The sequence below is a fragment of the Heteronotia binoei genome, chromosome 17, assembly GCF_032191835.1.
Source record: "Heteronotia binoei isolate CCM8104 ecotype False Entrance Well chromosome 17, APGP_CSIRO_Hbin_v1, whole genome shotgun sequence".
Lineage (NCBI taxonomy): Eukaryota > Metazoa > Chordata > Lepidosauria > Squamata > Gekkonidae > Heteronotia > Heteronotia binoei.
In genome coordinates this window covers 44,893,032-44,915,198 of record NC_083239.1, presented here as the reverse complement: position 1 = coordinate 44,915,198, position 22,167 = coordinate 44,893,032, and the positions used below count along the sequence as shown (strand labels likewise).

At 49.5% G+C, this 22,167-nt stretch overlaps 1 protein-coding gene across 1 annotated transcript in view; it reads left to right on the top strand.

Moving 5' to 3' along the window:
• ARHGEF1 (Rho guanine nucleotide exchange factor 1) overlaps positions 1-10,496 on the top strand; it is a 90,703-nt gene extending 80,207 nt beyond the window's left edge. The window contains exons 27-31 of the mRNA XM_060258676.1: positions 178-239; positions 3,647-3,814; positions 4,527-4,712; positions 7,009-7,163; positions 10,404-10,496. Of these exons, the coding sequence (XP_060114659.1) occupies positions 178-239; positions 3,647-3,814; positions 4,527-4,712; positions 7,009-7,163; positions 10,404-10,481 (649 nt within the window). The 3' untranslated portion in view covers positions 10,482-10,496. The remainder of the gene's footprint in view (positions 1-177; positions 240-3,646; positions 3,815-4,526; positions 4,713-7,008; positions 7,164-10,403) is intronic.
• Positions 10,497-22,167: the final 11,671 nt, after the last annotated feature.

The window sequence follows — 22,167 nt, the reverse complement described above, 5'->3', positions numbered from 1 at the left end:
GGGCATGGAGCAGGGGACGCTGGGGGTGTGTGGGGGGGAGGTATTTGTGAATTCCCTGCATTGTGCTGGGGGTTAGACTAGATCACCCTGGAGGTACCTTCCAACTCTATGATTCTGTGACTTTGTGGGATGCCTATCAAAAGCCTGCGTTTGAGGTATCTTTTCCCCTTCCAGCAGTTTCTCTGAGCCACTGCTTGGTGGGGCAGAAAACGGCAGCAAGGAGGCATTGCAGTCTGAAGGTGAGGCTTGCGGCGAGTGGGTCAGAACTGGGAGTGGCATTCATGGTGCATGAAAGGGAACAGAGAGACGTTTCCCCTTCCCTCTCAATCCTAAAAACTGGGATCTGTTACGGAACGATGCTGAGGCCTCCCTTTAAGCATTGTACAGTTGTAGGAGTTATGGAGAGGAGGAAGGGAAAGAGAAGTATCATTATAACAGGTATAGATGGAAAGGAACAGTCTTTTCCTTGTTCCTCTAAATCAGGAGCGTCAAACTCATTTGTTATGAGGGCCGAATCTGACATAAATGAGACCTTGATGGGCTGGGCCATGCACCTGTTTAAGATTAGATAGCAGGGATATAAACTTTGTAAAGGACACAGACAAACACGACTAAAGCGTGTGTGTTTTTTAACTTAAAACATGCTTAAAACAGCAGTAGTCACTGGTTTTAAAGGTGCTTTCTTTGTATTTCTCCCATGGGATCCAGGCTCTGGCTCTTTCCTTCCTTCCCCAGGGGACCACGAGGGGGAGGAGCCTCAGCCAATAAAAGGCTTAGCTCAGTAGTTCTGCTGTGCAATTGTGATCACCTGGCGAAGCAAGCTCTTCCTCCCCCCCTTCTTCCCTAAGGGAGGAGCCTCAGCCAATGGAAACAATAGAGGTTTTGCTCTGTCACTCCTGTGCGATTGAGCAAGTCTTGCAAAGCAAGCTGTTATGCAGAAGGAAACGAGAGGAAGCAGATGACAGCCAGTTGCTTGGGGGCCTGATAGGAGCCCTCCAGGGGCCTGATTCAGCCCCCGGCCCAGATGTTTGACATCCCTGCTCTAAATATTTTGAATTTCCTTCAGAAGGGGAAACTGAAGTACAAGAGGATTGTGAATCAGATTCTCAGGGTGAGGAAGAGGAAGATGAGAATGGAGAGATTGGATGTTATCCAGTTAGGGTGTATCCAAATTTTGCAGATCAGAACCAGCCTTCAATAAAGACTTATACTCCGTGGACCCTCGGCTTGGCTTCGCGAACGAAGATTTAAGAAGGGTGCAATAGTCCACGTTTGCTGCAGGCTCGCTGGTGGCTGACAAGACCAATGTGGGACAGGCAGGTCCGGCCACAGCGGCTGCAGGGAAAAGTCTGATTTAGGGTTGGTCCTGTAGCAGTGCGATTCTTCCTCAATCTCCTTTTGTCCTCAAGACCAGCTATGCGTGTGTTCTCAAAGGAAGAGACAGCCTGGTGGATGGTGTGCCTCCATGCTTTGCGATCTGAGGCTAGGTCAGACCACTGGTGATGGTTGATGTGACAGGTGCTAAGGGATTTCTTCAAGGAGTCCTTGTACCTCTTCTTTGGTGCCCCTCTATTTCGATGGCCGGTGGAGAGTTCGCCATACAGGGCAATCTTGGGAAGGCGGTGGTTTTCCATCCTAGAAATATGCCCTGCCCAGCGCAGCTGCGTCTTCAACAGCAGTGCCTCGATGCTGGTAACCTCTGCCCGCTTGAGGACTTCAGTGTTGGTCACAAAGTCACTCCAGTGGATGTTGAGGATGGTGCGAAGGCAGCGCTGATGAAAGCGCTCAAGGAGTCGCAGGTGATGACGGTATAAAACCCACGATTCGGAGCCATAGATGAGGGTTGTCATCACAACCGCTTTGTAAACATTGATCTTTGTGCCTTTGTTCAGATGCTTGTTGCTCCACACTTTTTTGTGCAGTCGGCCAAATGCACGGTTTGCCTTTGCCAGCCTGTTGTCAATCTCCTTGTCGATCTTGGCATCTGAGGAGATGATGCACCCCAGGTAGCTGAACTCCGTGGACCACTACAGAAGTATATGGGCTTAAGCAGCCTTTTCAAGATCCTAGATGGATATATTAGAGAGATTAGTGATCTGATCACTCTTTATGACCCCACTTCCTGCCGATGTGGAGGTTGGTTCAACTCACAACCACTCCTCATGATGCTCAGGTTCCAAATAGGCAGCAATGGCCACAGGACACCCCTAGACCAAACGAAGCGCTTAACGGCGCCATTATGGATCAGGCACGTCGGTTGCAACAAACTATGACAGCAGCTATCGAGGCTGCACTCCCTAAGAGAATTGTCCAGCGAAACTGAGGTTTAGGTAAAATTCAACAGGGAACGTCGGCAAAACAGAACCTCCGTTCAGAGGCAGTGAATAGCAGTCATTGCAAGCCGGACTTTTTTTGTAGCAGGAACTCCTTTGCCTATTAGGCCACACACCCCTGATGTAGCCAATCCTCCTGGAGCTTACAGTAGGCCCTGTAACAAGAGCCCTGTGGCGGACCGGTCCTGCCTCTGGTAGCTGGCCCCGGCTCTGCCCAGCCCTTCCCAGTATGCTGACCTTAAAGGGCCGTTCCACTTTGCTGCCTCAGGGTATTCGCTGCCCCCACTGTCCCTCTCGGGGCTCTGGTTAGGCAGGACAGTCTCCTAGCCTCCCTCTGGATTGGCTTCCTAGGGGTCTTTGGGGCTACCCTGTAGAGTTGGCAACCAGCTGCTGTATCTTCCCCTGACTCCTAGTGTCCCAAGCGGCAACTAGGTGGTGCAGAGGGACTCCACTGTAAACCGAGAAAATATATATTTACAGTAATTAGCTACGTACGGGCATTTCAAAGAAAAGTGAACAGAAGAAATAAATCAAAGCAGGGAAAAAATGCTCCTTCTCTCCTTATTGTAATACTTGCCCTAACTAGATGAGATGCAAGGCAGGCACCTTACTTGAATTGTTGCAAGCTTGACCATCCCTTCTTCAGACTGTTTCCATACTAACTGCCTGACTGCCAACTCTGAGACTGAACTCCAAGACTGAACTGCCCACTATTAACTTTAACTGCCCTTTTTTCTGCCCCAAATCTCCAATATAAAATCCAGTTCCTGCCAAGGAACTGGTTTACCTCTCTTGCAGCATTCTAGGAGGCAGGCCTCCTGTCTCTTTAGAAGGCCTCCCCCAGAATTGTTGATTCCAGACAGGAAGGGAGGGGAAGGAGGAAGAGACTAGGCCCAAAGCCTGCCTAGAGTTTAATAGCCTCCAGTCAACTCCCAGTGAAAGACCAGCCAAAATGGCTTTTCTCCACAAGCCCTGTAAGCTCCGGATTGGCTACATCACGGGGGTGTGGCCTAGTATGCAAAGGAGTTCCTGCTACAAAAAAAAGCCCTGATTGCAAGGCTCAGCAGGGGAAGAGACTCGGGCCTTCGGGTTCACCATTGTAGGAAAAAAGGATGCTGGGCTAGGATTCTCGCTCTGACCCAAAAAAGAGATTCTCATCTTCCTAAATGGGCCGGAGTGTAGAAATAAGCAAAGATGTGGGCGGGAAATAGAACGCCTGAACTATTCTCGAACTCAGGGCTGCAGGAGGACGAGGAAGGGGCTTACGGCATTTGAGGGGCAGCTCCAATTGGTCTTTTGCTCCTCCATTGCAGAACGAGAGAAGGATGGCCCACTGGAAGGAGCAGAGTTTGAGGAGCGTGGCTCTGTGGGTGAGCAGAGGTCCAGCAAGGCAGTGGAGGAATTCTTGGCCGACATCTTGCCCCTCTATAAGCCAGAGCCTAAAGGACGTGGATCCCTAGCAGATTCTGCACAGGAGAGAGGTGAGTAAAACCCAAATCAGTAAACCCAAATCTTTTCTTCTCCTCTCTTCTGACTTCACCCCCTCTCCCCACCACAGGATTATGCGACCTCATCCAAAGGTGTAGTTTGGTGTAGTGGACTCTTATCTGGGAGAACTGGGTTTAATTCTCCACTCCTCTACATGCAGCTGATGGAATGGCCTTGGGTCAGCCACAGCTCTCTTATAGTTGTTCTTGAAAGGGCAGCTTCTGTCTGAGCTCTCTCAGCCCCACCTACCTCACAGGGTGTCTGTTGTAGGGGTGGGAAGGTAAAGGAGATTGTGAGCCGCTCTGGGACTCCGAGATTCAGAGTGAAGGGGAGGATATAAATCCAATATCATCATCATCATCATCATCATCTCCCTCTTTTCCCTCTTCTTCCTCTTCTCCCTCTCCCTCCTCCTCCTCTTCTTCTTCTTCCTCTTCTCACTGCTCCTCCTCCTCTTCTTCTCCTCGCTGTTCTCCCTTTTCTCACTCCTCCTCCTTTTCTTCTTCTTCTCCTCTCCCTTCTCCTCCTCTTCTTCCTGCTTTTCTCCCTCTCCCTCCTTCTCCTCCTCCTCTTCTTCTTCTCCCTCTTCTCCCTCCTCCTCCTCCTTTTCTTCTTCTTCTCCTCGCTGTTCTCCCTCCTCCTCCTCTTCTTCTTGCTGTTCTCCCTCTTCTCCCTCTCCCTCCTTCTCTTCTTCTTCCTCCACAGTTTGGGCACTGAAGAGGCTCCTGCAGCTATTGGAGGAAGGGGAGGGCAGCTTCCCAGCAGACAGCGCCGACCATCTCCCGGAGAATGGGAACTCCTGCGAGGGGGAAGAGGAGGACGATTGGGGCGCGGGAGACGGGACCGAGGCAGAGAACAGCAGGCGGCATCAGAGCGAGAGTACGAGAACAGGTGCTTGCTGGGACATCCGAGACTTGAGAGCCATTCGGGGTGCGGTGGGGGTTGGAGATGAGAGGCGTGGGAAGGAAATTGTCCTGGGAAAGATTTTTCCCCCCAAAATAAGATAAATTTATTGAAAAATTGCAAGCTGTACGTAGCTTTGCACAATGAAGTAATGTCAAATCAACTGATCCAGCACGCAGCACGATTCTATTTCACATAAAGAAAGCGTGATACAGTGTGTGTGTGTGTATATATAAATAGCATTATAAAACACTTTATATTAGGGATGTCAAACTCATTTGTTATGAGGGCCAAATCTGACATAAATGAGGCCTTGTTGGGCGGGGCCGTGTGTGTCGTAAAATGTAATGCCAGGAAGCAGAGATATAAACTTTACAAAAGGGCACTGACAAACACAATTAATTTTTTTAAAAAAAACAAACTTAAAACTAAAACATGCTTAAAGTATTAGCACTCTTGCAATATTGTGGTCAGTATCAAATCTAGCTCTCCCCCTCCCCACCTTATTTCCTCCCCAAGAGAGGAGCCTCAGCCAATGGAGGAAATGGAGGCTTTGCTCTGTAGCTTCTGTGCAACTGAGAAATCCTGGCAAAGCAAGCAGTGATGCAGAAGGAAGCAAGAGAGAGGGAGAAGGAAGCAGATGACAGCCAGTTGCTCAGGGGCCTGATGGGAGCCCTCTGGGCTCCTATGTTTGACACCCCTGCTTTATATAGAAATTAAGGTGAATAAAATTCACTCTGCTAAAAGAAAAATATCCTAATAAGGGTAATGATATTGATAATTGGGCCAAGAATATTGATGTTTAAACCAAGAGTATTACCTTGCACCACCCGAAGCCTAATAAAAGGGAATAAGCGACTAAGGCAAATGCGATTTTGGGCTGCATCAACAGAAGTCTAGTGTCCAGATCACATGAAGTGATGGTATCGCTTTGCTCTGCTCTGGTAAGACCTCACCTGGAGTATTGTGTTCAGTTTTGGGCACCACATTTTAAGAAGGATATAGACAAGCTGGAACAGGTCCAGAAGAGGATGACAAAGATGGTGAGGGGTCTGGAGACCAAGTCCTATGAGGAAAGGTTAAAGGAGTTGGGCATGTTTAGCCTGGAGAGGAGGCGGCTGAGAGGTGATATGGTCACCATCTTCAAGTACTTGAAGGGCTGTCATCTAGAGGATAGTGTGGAATTGTTTTCTGTGGCCCCGGAAGGTAGGACCAGAACCAACGGGTTGAAATTAAATCAAAAGAGTTTCCGGCTCAACATTAGGAAGAATTTCCTGACCGTTAGAACGATTCCTCAGAGGAACAGGCTTCCTCAGGAGGCGGTGGGCTCTCCTTCCTTGGAGGTTTTTAAACAGAGGCTAGATGGCCATCTGACAGCAATGAAGATCCTGTGAATTTAGGGGGAGGTGTTTGTGAGTTTCCTGCATTGTGCAGGGGGTTGGACCAGATGACCCTAGAGGTCCCTTCCAACTCTATGATTCTATGACTAAAAGGAGCAGGAGAGGAGGGCATCGGTTAGGAAAGAATTATAGTGAAAGAGATTGAAGATAAATTGTGTTGATAGGTATGATGTCATTAGATGCAGTATACTCAAGAAAAGGAAACCATTTGTCTTCGAAAGAGTTGTGGTCTTAGGGTCAATGTCAGACATGGGAAGCTGTGATGCTTTTTTCCCCGTGATTAAAAGATCCCAGATTTTTGTGAACCAGAGTGCCAGTGAGGGTAAGGTATTCAGGGCTGGATTAACAATTAGGCCAAGTGGGCAATGGCCTTTCAGCCCCAATGCCTTTAGGGGCCCTGGGCTGGCTCCTCCCCTGCCCCCCCCCGCCCCCGTTTCCCCCTGCTTGCACCATGTGCAGCCAGCAAGCCGCTCTTTGCCCGACTTGCCTGGTGCGGCTACTGCTGGCGTCGTCGCCGAGTTTGCCTCTCTCCGCCTCTCCCCCGCAGCTTAGTCAAAGGGGCTTTTAAGCAGGCTGCAGCGGGGGCCATGGGTGGTGGGGCAGGTGCTGAGATGATTTGCGAGGGCCCCCCCAAGATTTCGACTGCCTACGGGCCTCCACAGGGTTTCATCTGGCACTGATGGTATTGGGCTTCCATAGAGATGCTATTGCCGTTTTAGCAGCGGTACGTCCTGACAAAGATTGACCCATGAGAGAGTAGATTCTGAAATAACGAAGGATCAAGTAAGAGGGGTGTTAGGGAAAGGGTGGGGCTGGGGAACAGATTGACAGGGGGAAGCACCGGGCGGTTGGGTTGGGAACGAGCCGTACTTCTTTGTTTCCAGCAGACGGGACCCCCAACGGCCCTCAGGAGCCAGAGTGGAACTCAGAGCACTTGGAGAGGGAGGGGCGCATCTCCCCCATCGTTCTGTCCCACCAGCAGTTGGACGGGGTGAAGCATCACTTGCGACTTCTGGAAGATGCAGTTCAGGGACTGAAGGTAGGAGAGCTTAGAAGGTGCGGCGTGCCCCAGCTGCTGTGGTGGCATCATGTAATCACATCACATCACATGTAATGACATCAGAGAAGCCATGTTGGATCAGGCCGGTGGCCCATCCAGTCCAACCCTCTGTGTCACGCAGTGGCCAAAACCCCAGGTGCCATCAGGAGGTCCATCAGTGGGGCCAGGACACTAGAAGCCCTCCCACTGTTGTTCCCCTAAGCACCAAGGATACAGAGCATCCCTGCCCCAGATATAAGAGAAGCCATGTTGGATCAGGCCGGTGGCCCATCCAGTCCAACCTTCTGTGTCACACAGTGGCCAAAACCCCAAGTGCCATCAGGAGGTCCATCAGTGGGGCCAGGACACTAGAAGCCCTCCCACTGTTGTCCCCCCAAGCACCAAGGATACAGAGCATCACTGCCCCAGACAGAGAGTTCCAACAATACGCTGTGGCTAATAGCCACTGATGGACCTCTGCTCCAGATGTTCATCTGATCCCCTCTTGAAGCTGTCTGTGCTTGCAGCCGTCACCACCTCCTGTGGCAGTGAATTCCACATGTTAATCACCCTTTGGGTTTTATCTTTCCTAACCCGACTGCTCAGCAATTTCATTGAATGTCCACGACTTCTCGTATTGTGAGAAAGGGAGAAAGACTCCAGAATTGAAAGCTTTCACAAGCATTGCATTTTTTAAAATTGCTGGGCTGGAGGGACAGACTGGGGGGGGGGGAGTTTGGTGGGCAGGGGGCAGTGGTTCTGGGAACGATGGCTGACATTTGGGGATCAGTGGTTGGGGGGGAGGTTCAGAGAACAGCGTGGGAGAGAGAAACCCCGCCCCGAACCAATGGAGTCCCATGAACACAAGAAGCGGACCTGGTCCATCATGATCAGTTTTGTCTGCTCAGACCGGCAGCGGTTGTCTGGGGTCTCAGGCAGAGAAGTCTTTCACATTACCCACTACCAGATCTTTTAATTGGAGATGCTGTGGATTGAACCTGGGACCTTCTACACACCCAAGCAGAGGCTCTTCCATTGAGCTACAGCCCCACTTCATGGCTCTCCAAGGACTCAGGCTGAGGTCTTTCCCATCACCTCCTGTCGGGTCCTTTTAACTGGAGATGCCGGGGATTGAACCTGGGGCCTTCTGCATGCCAAGCAGAGGCTCTTCCACTGAGCTACAGCCCCACTTCATGGCCCACCTGGGTCTCAGGCTGAGGTCTTTCCCATCACTTCCTGCCTGGTCCTTTTAACTGGAGATGCCGGGGATTGAACCTGGGGCCTTCTGCATGCCAAGCAGAGGCTCTTCCACTGAGCTACAGCCCCACTTCATGGCTCACCTGGGTCTCTTGTTGAGGTCTTTCCCATCACTTCCTGCCTGGTCCTTTTAACTGGAGATGCTGGAGATTACCTGGGATCTGGGATTGAACCTAGGGGAGGGACGGTGGCTCAGTGGTAGAGCATCTGCTTGGTAAGAAGGAGGTCCCAGGTTCAATCCCTGGCATCTCCAAAAAAGGGTCCAGGCAAATAGGTGTGAAAAACCTCAGCTTGAGACCCTGGAGAGCCGCTGCCAGTCTGAGTAGACAATACTGACTTTGATGGACCCAGGTCTGATTCAGTATAAGGCAGCTTCATATGTCCATATGACCTTCTGCATGCCAAGCAGAAGCACTGGTTAAAGCAACCCCTTTTTCTCTATGAGAACTAGCAACTTGCATAAGTCGAGATTGACGCCTCTGGAATGCTGGCAATTGTACGGTGAGCCCCTCTCTCCCATACCCTTCCTTAAAGTATACAAGAAACCATTTGCTCCTGTCGTGCATGCTGGGAGATTTCCCAGAATCCCCAGTCTGACATTTGTTGGCTACCTTGACGAGTTGTCAACAAACCCTGGTGGGGAATGAATTCTTTGAGACCCTCACATCCATATCTTGAATTTCTCAGTTCATCATTCCGTACATGGCTTTCTGTCCTTTTCGAGCCTTGGAATTCTGACACAGCATGGTGGGCAGGAGGCGGAACCAGCCGCAACATGGCTACCGCAGCTTAGCTTCAATTAACACAGTGAAGATCCAGGGCTTTTTTTGTTTAATAGAAGGAACTTCTTTGCATATTAGGCCACACCCCTCTGATGTAGCCAATCCTCCAAGAGCTTACAGCGCTCTTCGTACTTTCAGCTCTTGGAGGATTGGCTACATCAGGGGTGTGTGGCCTAATATGCAAAGGAGTTCCTGCTGTAAAAAAAGCCCTATGAAGATCCCTGTGCCGTGGTGGAAGCTGCTTGCCGAGGCCAATCAGAAGCCTTGCTGGGCAAAAGCCCCACCTGGACCTGCCTGCTTTCTAAAAAAAACTTGCAAAACCAAGTAAAATCATTGGTAAACAATGGGAAACTGTGTAGCACAATAACAATTACGACAGCAATTTCTGTATCCAATTTCAAATGTATTATAATAAAGCAAATAAAGGAAGCTGACCAGTAGGCAGTGTCCGTAAGAAATAATGTCCATAAACAATATCAGTGCACAGTCCGGGTGCTATTCCAAAAGTGTCCTGAAGTGGATCATTGAAGAGTAACAAAGGAATGGATGCTGCAGCCAAATCAAGACGCTCAGGGCCGGTTTCGGTGAAGACACCTTCTTCAACTTTTAGGCTCCACCTGCAGCTGCATAGAAATCCCATAATCCCACAGGGAGAAGCAATTCCAGCTGCAAAGTGTTTGTACTGTCTGCTTGAATGAATATAGACTGGAGCTTCCATAGCCAACAGATATTTATGGGATTTCTATGCAGCTGCAGGTGGAGCATAAAAGCTGAAGAAGGCGTCTTCACCGAAACCGGTCCTCAGCGTCTTGTTTTGGCTGCAGCTCCCTTTCCTTTGTTACTCTTCAATGATCCACTTCAGGACACTTTTGGAATAGCACCCGGACTGTGCACTGATATTGTTTATGGATATTATTTGCTATGGACAGTGCCTATTTTGCCAGCTTCGTTTATTTGTTTTATTATAATACACTAGAGGTTGGATACAGAAATTGCCTTCTAAAAAAACTTGGCGGGCACCAGGAAGGGAGCCTGTGGGCACTGTAGTTCCCCCTCACTGAGGAATCCCTGAACAGAATGGGATGCAGGCGCGCCAGAGGCCATTGCATGCTCTTGCATGTGTCTGTGTGTTATCTCTCTCTCTCTCTCTCCCAGCCCCTTCCTCAGGTCAGGTCTTTTCCTGCTTTTCTTCCTCCACTAGGATATTGAAGCGGACTACTGGCGCCTCCAGCAGCTGATGGGGAAACTCACATCGCCTCAACACCCTAACTTTACATGAGGCTGAGCCCAGCATGAAAGGTAATGGGAGGGGGGGGAGACAGTGCTGCCTCTGGGGGTCCCAAGAATCAGTCATCTTTGGACTGTGCTGCTGGAAAACCTCTTTCCATTTGGCTAACCTCTGTCTGCATAGGAGACCCTCCAGGCTTTGGACTGCACTTCAGGCAGTGTGGATTTGCAAATAGCAACTGTCCCCACTTTGGAGGGGCTGCCAGTTGTCTGTTTTGATTGACGTCTTTCCCTCGTCCTCCGACCCCGCCTTCCAAAGAGCTCAGAGCTTGTTCTCCACCCACCCTGCCCCAAGTAGGGCTAGGCTGAGAGACAGGGACTGGGTCAGTGAACTTCAGAACTGGGTGGGGACTTTAGAACATCAGAGAAGCCAAGTTGGATCAGGCCAGCAGCCCATCCAGTCCAACACTCTGAGTCACATAAGAACATCAGAGAAGCCATGTTGGATCAGGCCAGCAGCCCATCCAGTCCAACGCTCTGTGTCACATTGTGGCCAAACTCAGGTGCCATCAGGAGGCCCACCAGCAGGGCCAGAACTCCAGAAGCCCTCCCACTGCTGCCCCCCCCCAAGAACCAAGACAAGAGTGCTTTTGAGCATAAGCAGAGTTCAGAAGTTCATACCTGAAGACTGCTTTAAACACACATGAAGCTTCCTTTATACTGAATCAGTCCCCTTGGTCCATCAAGGTCAGTGTTGTGTACTCAGACTGGCAGCTGCTCTCCAGGGTCTGGGGCAGAGGTCGTTCCCATCACCTGCTGCCTGATCTTTGAATTGGAGATGCCGGGGATTGAACCTGTGACCTTCTGTGTACCAAGCGGAGGCTCTGCCACTGAGCTACAGCCCCACTTCATGGCTTTCCAGGTTCTCTGGCTGAGGTCTTTCCCAGCACCTCCTACCTGGTTCTTTTAACTGGAGATGCCGGGGATTGAACCTGGGACCTTCTGCGTGCCAGGCAGATGCTCTGCCACTGAATTACAGCCCCACTTCCTGGTGTTCCAGGTTCTCAGAGGAGGCCTTTCCCATCACCTCCTGCCTGGTCCTTTTAACTGGAATTTTAGAGCTGTTTAGACTCAGCTCGCAATGAGCTTGCTTCTGAAGTAGAGGAGTCTCCCAGTGCTGTCCCCAAGTTACATCAGCTCAGAAGGACACCACTCTGCTTTGGGATTGCAAAACGAACCACAACCTCAGATACCCAGTTTTTCCACCTCACAGGATGTCTGTTGTAAGGGAAGAAGATAAAGGAGATTGTAAGCTGAGACTCTGATTCAGACCAGAAGGATGGGGTATAAATCTACGGTTGTCGTCGTCTTCTTGTCATCGCCATTGTCGAAAGTTGTTAACATCTTGGCTGTTTTCTCCTCTTAATTTAGGCCCATCTCGAGCCAAGAGGAAGAGAGCCCGAGACCTCTGCGCCAGCCGCCTTTCTCTTGCCAGATGGACCTTTCCCAGCATCGGCAGCCAAAGTGGGAACTTCGTTGCGTTTTTGTATAGAGGATTCATAGAGTAGGAAAAGATTCCGGGGGGGTCTGCATATATATTATTTTTCCGTGGGCCGCGTTACCAAAGGCCCCCTTTTGGCGGTCAAGGAGTTCCATCAACGTGGAAGGCCACGGCCTGGGAGCGGCTGTTTCATCAGGTTAAAAAAAAAAAGCGCTCGGGGGCTTGTCACCTTGAACGACGTGAGTAGGTGCCAAAGAGGGGGTTGGTGCAAATGACAGCTTTTTTTTTGCAGGGGAGGAGACCAAAGCCCAAGGTAAAGAAAGCCCCACCAGTCGTGTTCTGTGAACGGCCGGTCACAGAACCTGGCCACCCTGATCCTCATGGGTGGTGTACTCGTATCTCTGCTTGACCCTACCCCCCCCCCCAACCACCAGATGTGGCTCTTTTGCCCCTGCTCCGCGTGAAGTTTTTGCTACCCTAAATTTGCTGTATCTCTTCTCCTGTGTCCCCCCCCTCATCTTTTCCTTAAAATTGTCTTTCCTTCTTTCACATTTCTGTCCCTTCCTGCCTTTATTGCCCCGACCGCTTCACCTCTCTCCCTTATTGTGACCACACCTCTTAAGCCTGGGCCAGGTATACAGGGGCTTAGCACCAATCCAGTCTGCCCAAAGGACACCCGACACCGGCCCAGTCCTCTCAATGGAAAAACCTTTCCGTTCTGAACCCCCTAACCCTTCTCCCACACCCCCTCCGGCCAAGCTGTGACCTTTGGCTGGTTGCTCCAGGAATAGCCATTGGAAAGTGGGGTAGGAGAGAGATTGTCTGAAGAAGAGAGGGAATGACAGATCGTAGCAGAGAGATGTTTCAAAAATGGGTCCAGGGCAGATGAAAGATGGCGCTGGGACTAGAGAAATGGGTGGCTGTTTCCCTAAAGCAGTGGTTTTCAAGCTGGGTTTGGGAGGGATCCAGATGTTCTGCAGAGGCTTCAGTGATGTAGCTCGAGCCTAGGGCTTCTGATCCAACCGTCCCCCGTTCACTGGCAAGCAGATTATGCCTAAGGTAGCCCTGGGGTCCAACATATCCCAGAATCCTTTGCTCCACCTTCAGGGATTCCGTGGCAGAAGTTCCGACGTTGCTTGGTTGCGAAAGTTTGCAACATTATTTGCGCTTTTCAGGGAAATTCTACCCAGTCTCCTCCCACCTCACCACCTCTGTTCACGGCCACCGTTGAGAAATCCAGGTCTGCCCTGGGTAATTTTAAGATTTAGCCAATCTTCCCTTCTTGCCTTTCACACCGAAATTCTCACCGGAGCCTGATTCTCTTCCCCCCCCTCCCCATTGGCCGGTTAGCACTCAAAGGTGTTTTCTAACTATGAACTTTGTCACAGACTGCCACAGGTGTAGCATTGGAAGGGCAAAGAGAAACTACCGGGGTTTAACACCTGCTGCAAAGGCAATCCAGGCTTGAAAACCTCAATCCTTTCAACCCCGTGCCTTCTTGTTGCTTGCTGTTCCACGAAATGGGCAGCAGGTGGCGCTGTGTCTGTATGTTAAGTGTAGGTCCCCCCCACCCCGCATAGGGCTGATTGGCCAACAGTCGTATTTTGGAGGATGGAGGTGAAGGGGATTTCTCTTGTCTGCGAACCTCTTGCACATTGTGTGGGGCAGTGAGCTTCTATTAAACCTGCTATGGAGCCTGCCATGGTAGGTATTGAGAGCCCAGCTTCTAGGTTTTAGTACCTGCATTTTACTGCTCAGGTTACTGTAGCATCATGCCCCTCTGTTTGCAGGTATGCCCTCACACCCAGGGTTTTGCCATTTCGTCCCACTTTTGGGATCGCATATGGGACCAGCTAGGCAAGAGATGGATGTGGTAGAGGGTCACAGCAGGGAACATTGGGTCTAGCATATCGGGGTGAGTATATCGGGGGGAGGGAGAGGTGAACAGACAAATCTAGAAACACCCCCCCCCCATTCCCCCAGTGTCCTATCTTGAATGAATTATCAGCACGCATCTTCCTTGTCTTCCACAGTGCCTTTATAACGTGTTAATAATGTGTTTGTATTTTTTAAGAAAAGCTCAATATTTTGCTGGGATATTATATATATAAATATATAAAACAAATGTAAGGGAGTAAATTTAGGACTCCCCTTGCGGGGCCTTCAAACAAGAAACCCAAGGTTTTCTTTTTTTTTTCTTGAAAGAGTGATATTATATTAAAAAAAGCCTTTAGTTTTTTGTTTTGTCCGTTGCTATACGAAGAAAGCATAACCAAGCACGGAGAGGGAAAAGTGAGATTTTTGCCCTTGGCATTCCAGTATTATGGAGGGGTTGCTAGCCCCCACCAAATCCGCTATAGTCATATGGGTGGAAGTCTGTAGTAATCCAGACCCCTCCCCCCAAAAAATCTTGCTGCCTCCAATGCCTTCCCCAAATCTGTTTTCACCGTTTCTGCTGTCATTTAGAGTAGATCCCTTTTTTGTGTGAGTGTGTGTGTGCTTCAAGGAACATTCTCAAGATCACGAGATTTAAGTTTAATCCCCCCCCTTTACTTCCCCCTTTTCTACATTCCATCGTTCCACATGTACGGAAGTGCCCGCTGTATCTCTGTCTCCTGGCTTTACTTCTTACCATCTCTTACGGGACTGCACCTAAATCAAGGGTGAGTTGAGAATGGATCAAATAGAGTTTCCTCTTTCTGGATTAGTAGGGAAAGCATGCATCCAGGATCGCTCAGAATCTCACATTGGCAGGCAAAGGTATGGGGGGGGGGAGTAATTTTCCAGCTGTTATGTAGGTGAAAGAAAGATGACCACAGAAATGTCTGAAGTCAGAGCAGAGGATGCCTGGTGAAAAATTCAGCGCAGACGCTTTGTTTCCTATTGTCCGTGTTTTCCCATCGCCCATATTTTGACCCCCCCCCCCCAATTCCAAACAGCTTTAAAAGCCTGCATTTCTGGGAGTGCAACAGCATACAAAAATGAGCAAGTACATTGACTAAAATCCAGGGGTGGAATTCTAGCAGGTGCTCCTTTGCATATTAGGCCACACACTCCTGATGTAGCCAATCCCCCAAGAGCTTACAAGGCTCTTTTTTTGTACACTCTTGGAGGATTGGCTACATCAGCAGGGTGTGGCCTAATATGCAAAGGAGCTCCTGCTAGAATTCCACCCCTGCTAAAATCCCATGGGTTATTCGGACTGCATAAAGTAAATTTCTTGGATACTGAATGTATATTACATTGATACCCGAACTAGACTTTGTGTAGAGAACCCTATTCTCATGGCTTTTCCTCTTTCTCATTTGACTTACTGGCAAGTTCCTATTTTCTGGGGGATGGGGGGGGAGGGCTAGTCTATTCTACATTTATTTTGCCTCCCTCTAGTGGCCGATCCGATATCATGCAGCTTTACGTCCGACTTGAAACCCCGCAGTTTAAATCTGCAGGGAGATATGCTGGAAATGCACTGCTGTGATATCGAATTGGCCACTAGAGGCAGCAAAGCACATGTGGAACAGACATTGAAGAAGCAGAAACTGAACAGTGAGTAAAATGAGATTTGTAGTGATTTTGTTCAGTACCCGCTACGTTACCTCTGACTGAAGCGGGATTTTTCTGGCGGGGAGATGGCTGCCAGTTTCAGAAAATCGGAGTGCTATATTCTCCCCCCCCAAAAAAAGAACGGTTCAAAACTAACTCACAATACAGTGTGAGACTAGTAAAAAAGACTATAAACTTTTTTTTTATAGACCAGCGCATCTCAATCCACATTTGAGTCCATTCTCACATTACATCGCTCGTCTGTGGCTATTCTAGTCCGGCTCACTTGTCCCAGAGCGTTCTCACAATCAGCTGGAGAGTCCTTACACTCCTTGCAGTTTGCACTGTTTAAATCTGCCTGCTTCCCCCCATATTGTCTGAACACAATTTGTAGAGGCTCGTTTGTAGCAAAAGATCACATGAGTGGACTCCTGGGCTCAGATTCATTGTGCCTTCCTGGGTCCTCGGTTATGGCAATGGCTTTTTGGGTTTAGTCTGAAATAACGTCTTCCTTGAAACCTGTAGTATTTTGCTTTGTATTTTCGAAGGTCTCAGAGGGGGATAGAAAAACAACACAGTTCAAGGAGGAAATAAAGTGTTTTTTATCCTCCGCTCAGAAAGTTTTCTGCGGTGGAAACAGTTGTGGGGAGATAAATCTCTTTTATCCAGAGATGGGGAATATGGGCATGAACAAGGAAAGAGGTGGAAGGTAGGGCTGGTTGCGGAGAGAAGAGAACCGGTGTCCCTTCCAAACCCACAATCCTTACGGGGTATGAAGGAAGGGATCACGACCCCTTCTCTTCTTCATCCTCCTCCTTCTATCCTCTCGTCTAAGGCAAAAATTAAGGCTTTGTGTATGTTGCAGGGGGAATAAAGGTACGTGTAGCTGGAGAGAGAGAGAGACCGAACCAAAGATATTCTTGTAAAGATGCCAAAATTAAAAATATATATATTCATCACAGCCGCCGGTGCATCTCTCTTTCTGCTTGTGGATCCCTCTGTTCTTCTGCGTTACCCATCTGCGTTCTGCCCAGCATAGTAAAGAGGAGTGTGAGGGATAAACATTCCATCACGATACATTTCAGGCCCCAAACATGTTCAGTTTCTTGAACACATGAAGCTTGCCTCCTACTGAATCAGCTCTTCAAGTTCAGTATTGCCTGCCCAGGCTGTCAGCCGCTCTCCAGAGTTTTAGTCGAGAGATTGTAGAATCATAGTTGGAAGGGCGCCTCCATGGTCATCTAGTCCAACCCTGTGCACAATGCAGGAAACTAACAAATACCTCCCCCTAAATTCACAGGATCCTCATTGCTGTCTGATGGCCGTCTAGCTTCTGTTTAAAAACCTCCAAGGAAGGAGAGCCCACCACCTCCCAAGGAAGCCTGCTCCACTGAGGAACTGCTCTAACGGTCAGGAAGTTCTTCCTAATGTTGAGCCGGAAACTCAACCCGTTGGTTCTGGTCCTGCCTTCTGGGGCCACAGAAAACAATTCCACACCCTATAGGCCTTTCACATCTTCTAATGCCTGATCCTAATTAGAGAGCCAGTTTGGTGTAATGGTTAAGTGTGTGGACTCTTATCTGGGAGAACTGGGTTTGATTCCCCACTCCTCCACTTGCAGCTGCCGGAATGGCCTTGGGCCAACCATAGCTCTCGCAGGAGTTGTCCTTGAAAGGGCAGCTGCTGTGAGAAAGTCCAGAGAAGGGCAACTAGAATGATTAAGGGGCTGGAGCACTTTCCCTATGAAGAAAGGTTGAAACGCTTGGGACTCTTTAGCTTGGAGAAACGTCGACTGTGGGGTGACATGATAGAGGTTTACAAGATAATGCATGGGATGGAGAAAGTAGAGAAAGAAGTACTTTTCTCCCTTTCTCACAATACAAGAACTCGTGGGCATTCGATGAAATTGCTGAGCAGACAGGTTAAAACGGATAAAAGGAAGTATTTCTTCACCCAAAGGGTGATTAACATGTGGAATTCACTGCCACAGGAGGTGGTGGCAGCCACAAGTATAGCCACCTTCAAGAGGGGTTTAGATAAAAATATGGAGCAGAGGTCCATCAGTGGCTATTAGCCACAGTGTGTGTGTATATATAATTTTTTTTGCCACTGTGTGACACAGAGTGTTGGACTGGATGGGCCGTTGGCCTGATCCAACATGGCTTCTCATGTTCTTATGTGAGAGCCCTCTCAGCCCCACCCACCTCACAGGGTGTCTGTTGTGGGGGGAGAAGATATAGGGGATTGTAAGCCGCTCTGAGACTCTGATTCAGAGAGAAGGGCGGGGTATGAATCTGCAGTCTTAAACTGGAGGTGCTGAGGATTGAATCTGGGGACTTCTGTATGCCAAGCAAAGGCTCTTCTACTGAGCCATGGCCCCTTCCCATGGGTAGAAAGTGGATACCTTCAGATCTCTTTAATCTGGAAAAGGAGACATCGCAGTGTGATGGAATGAGGGACCTGGGCCATAAAATGGATTTTGGGCTCTGCTATATTGATCTCTCGGTAGGAATGAGGACAAAATTATTTCCTCCATCTCAAAACTGGAGCCATCTTTGCTTGGACCATGCCCATCTGACCTCCCCGCCCCACTAAAACTGGCACAACATTCATTTCTTTTTCCAAAGGAAGCATGTGAACTAGGCAGTAGGGACAGTTTCCAGAGGCAAGCTGACAGGAAACGCTCAGTGTCTTGTTGAACTACAACTCCCAACACGCTTTTAGGTGAAACCACAGTAGGTCTATGATGCATATGCTGCTCAAATTAGTTTGTAGTACAGATACCTTAAAAAGAGAGAGCGTGTGTGTGCGTGAAATTCCTGTTTCTACAGCAAAGAAAAACAGTTTAAGCTGTTGAGGCAGAGTGAGGTCCAATCTGTAGCACCTCTCTTTGGAAATTAGCATCCTGCCTTCTCTTGACAGCATTTTTGGAAAATAATTTCAGGTGGGCAGCCGTGTTAACCTACAGTAGTAGAGCAGAATTCAAGTCCAGCTCTACCTTAAAAGATTGCAAGCCAGGAGCATCTGAGAAAGTTACAATATTTCCAGGGCATGAGCTTTCTTTCTTTCTTTCTTTCTTTCTTTCTTTCTTTCTTTCTTTCTTTCTTTCTTTCTTTCTTTCTTTCTTTCTTTCTTTCTTTCTTTCTTTCTTTCTTTCTTTCTTTCTCCCCCCTCCCTCCCCTCCCCTCCCCTCCTTCCTTCCTTCCTCCCCTTCCCCTTTCCCTTCCCTTCCCTTCCCTTCCCTTCCCTTCCTTTCCCTTCCTTTCCCCCCTTCCCTTCCTTCCTGCACATTTGGCCACCCCAGTTTATACCTTGAAAATCTTGTTGCTTTCTAAGAGGCTCCCGGCCTTGAATCAAGGCCAACAACATGCTGCTGCCTTCTGAAACGATCTTTGTGTGAGTCGAAGCTCAGTTGGGCAGAAACAAATGAGAATGAAGATCTGCCAGCTATATATCCAGATTAGAAGGAGGGGGTGGGGGTTCCGCCTACTTCCTTCCCATCTTCTAGCCTGGATCTGTTAATGGACCTTCATGAGCATTTGAATCTCATGGGTTTTTTGGCCGTCAAGTCACAGCTGACTTCTGCCAGTCCTGTAGGGTTTTCAAGGCAGGAGATGTTCAGAGGTGGTTGGCCATTGCCTGCCTTTGCATCGCAACCCTCTGGTCTCCCATCCAATTACTAACCAGGGCTGACCCTGCTTAGCTTCCAAGACCTGATGAGATCAGGTTAGACTGGGCCGTCCAGGTCAGGGAAGAGATATTCAGAGAGAGTTTGCCATAGTCTGCCTCTGCATAGCAACCCTGGACCTCCTCAGTGGTCTTCCATCCAAGTATGAACCAGGGCTGATCCTGCTTACCTTACAAGACCTGATGAGATGGAGCTCACCTGGGCCACCCAGGTCAAGGCATGACTAACAGAGGTGGTTTGCCATTGCCAGCCTCTGCATAGCAACCCTGGCCTTCCTCAGCGGTCTCCCATCCAAATATTAACCAGGGCTGACCCTCCTTAGCTTCCAAGGTCTGATGAGATCAGGTTAGGCTGGACCATCCAGGTCAGGGTAGAGATATTCAGAGGAGGTTTGCCATTGCCTGCCTCTGCATAGCAACCTGGACTTCCTCAGTGGTCTCCCATCCAAATACGAACCAGGGCTGATCCTGCTTACCTTCCAAGACCTGATAAGATCAAGCTAAACTTGGCTGTCCGGGGCAGCGAAGAGACAAACGGGGTTTGCCATTGCCTGCCTCTGCATAGCGATCCTGACCTTCCTCTATGGTCTCCCATCCAAATATTAACCATGGCTGACCCTGCTTAGCATCCAGGTTAGACTGGGTTCAGGTTAGACTGGGCCATCTAGGGCAGGGAAGTGACTTCAGACGTGGCTTGCCATTGCCTGCCTCTGCATAGCAACCCTGGGCTTCCTTGGTGCTCTCCCATCCAAGGTTTAACCTGGGCCATCCCTGCTTAGCTTCTGAGATTCCACAAGACTGGGCTAGCCTGGGCCATCTAAGTCAGGGCAGAGATGGACAGAGGTGGCTTGTCATTGCCTGCCTCTGCGTAGCAACCCTGGGCTTGCTTGGTGGTCTCCCATCCAAATAACTAACCAGGGCTGATCTTGTGAGATCTGATGAGATTGGGCCTGGCCATCCAGGTCAGAGTGTGCCAGTTTATGTCATCCCCCCTAATTTCTCTGTCTTCCGCCTTCCCCACCCTTTGTGAGATTTTCCAGCTCCTTCCCCCTCCCCCGCCCAGAGCAGAGCCACAAGAAAGCCGAATAGATAGTTTATTGCTTTAGAAGCCGTCTGGGCCGTGACCGAGCCGGTTTTAAATTTCTTCTGTCTTCTTTTTTTTGTTGTCATTGTTCTTTACACGCCATAAATTAATAACAGTATTTACAAAAAAGAAAAAGAAAGAAAAAATCGGCGGTGGGGACCGGTAAACGTTTTCTTCATATCAACCACACAAATACATTTTTTTTGTTTTCTTCTTCTTTAAAACACGAAGACACAAAGCACAGGGAGAGGGCGAAACCTTCGGGGGGGGGGGTTGGAGGAAGGGGGATTTTGTACATAAGAGGGTCACACCAGAGCATGACAAGACGATATTGCACTTTGAAAGATTTGGGGGAGGGGGAATAAAGGGGTTAACTTTCCCAGGATTGGGTGGCCTCGAAGAGAGGATTGACCTGCAGGACTGGAGTTTTATTTTTTTTGGAAGGGGGTGATTCTTCAGAGTTTTGGAATCTGAAGTCGGCATGAAAAGAAAACGTGGCTGCTAGGCTGAATTCTACGCTGGGAGGGGGGCGTCTCTGGAGTTTTAGCAGATGGAGCCGTTCGCAGGTCTCAGGTGAGTGTAACGCATAGACTTGCTGTGTTCAGACTTGAAACGGGTGTGCCCCTTGAAATGTGGGGCCAGCTAGGGTTGCCAGCTCCAGGTTAGGAAATACCTGGAGATTTTTGTTTGTGGGGGGGGGTGAAGTCTGAAGAGGGCAGGGTCTAAGCTGACATAGTGTGAGCTAGCTCACAGCTTTTTAGCCTCTGACTCACACGCTTTTGCCTTAGTTCAGGAAAAATGGCCCCAGAACACAGGGCTGGATTAACAATTAGGCCAAGTAGGCATTGGCCTAAGGGGCCCCAGGCCAGGTTTCCTCCCCACCAGTTTCCCCCTTGCTTGCAGCACTCCCAGCCTGCACGCGCAGCCAGCAATTGAGCCGCTCTTTGCCTGACTTGCCTGGTGCAGCTGCTGCTGGCGTTGTCGCTAAGTCTGCCTCTCTCTGCCTCTCCCCTGCAGCTTTGTCAAAGGGGCTTTTGAGAAGGGGCCTGCAGGTGCTCCGACTCTGAGATAATTTGTGAGGGGCCCCCCAAGCTTTTGACTTCCTAGGACAAGGGTGGGGAACCTCCGTCTCGAGAGCCATATGCGGCCCTCGAAGTCACTTGGTGTGCCCTCGGGGATTGCTGGGCGAAACGAAGCCATGTGGCAGCCTCCCTGGGGCCTGGCTGGCCAGCGAGGATCGTGGAGCCCAGCTGCGCTGTACAGCAGCCTCCCCAGGGCCAGGCAGGGATCACAGGGCCCAGATGTACTGTGCGGCAGCCTCCCTGGGGCCTGGCTGGCCGGCCAGAATTGCTGCAGGGCCTGGAAAAGTTACTGTCACGGTTCAGTTTGCACTTGATTCTCCCAGAGTCTGTGGCCTAATATGCTAATGAGGGTGTGACCTAATATGCTAATATTAGGGGATGTGGTCTAATATGCTACTGAGTTCCTGCTGGGCTCTTTCTACCAAAAAGCCCTGGTCCTATGCATTTGCCTAGGGCAGTGGGCCGGGTGTGGATGTGTGCGTGTGTGTCAGATTAGGCTCTCCCCACATGACGTCAAATAGAAAAACAATTATTTGCATTAATTTTGCTGGCCTGAATCATTCCCCCTCGGTGGAGCACTGCTTTTTAAGTTGATAATTTTTTATGGCCCGCGAATGATGTTATAAATATCTATATGGCCCTTGGCAGAAAAAAGGTTCCCCACCCCTGGCCTAGGGGCCTCCACAGGGTTTAATCCAGCCCTGCCAGAGCAGACTAATCAATGCAGTAGCTCACAACTTCAGTGCCAGTAGCTCACAAAGTAGAATTTTTGCTCACAAGACTCCACAGCTTAGAGGGAGCATTGTTTGGGGGAGGGGAGGAACATTGGTGGGTTATAACA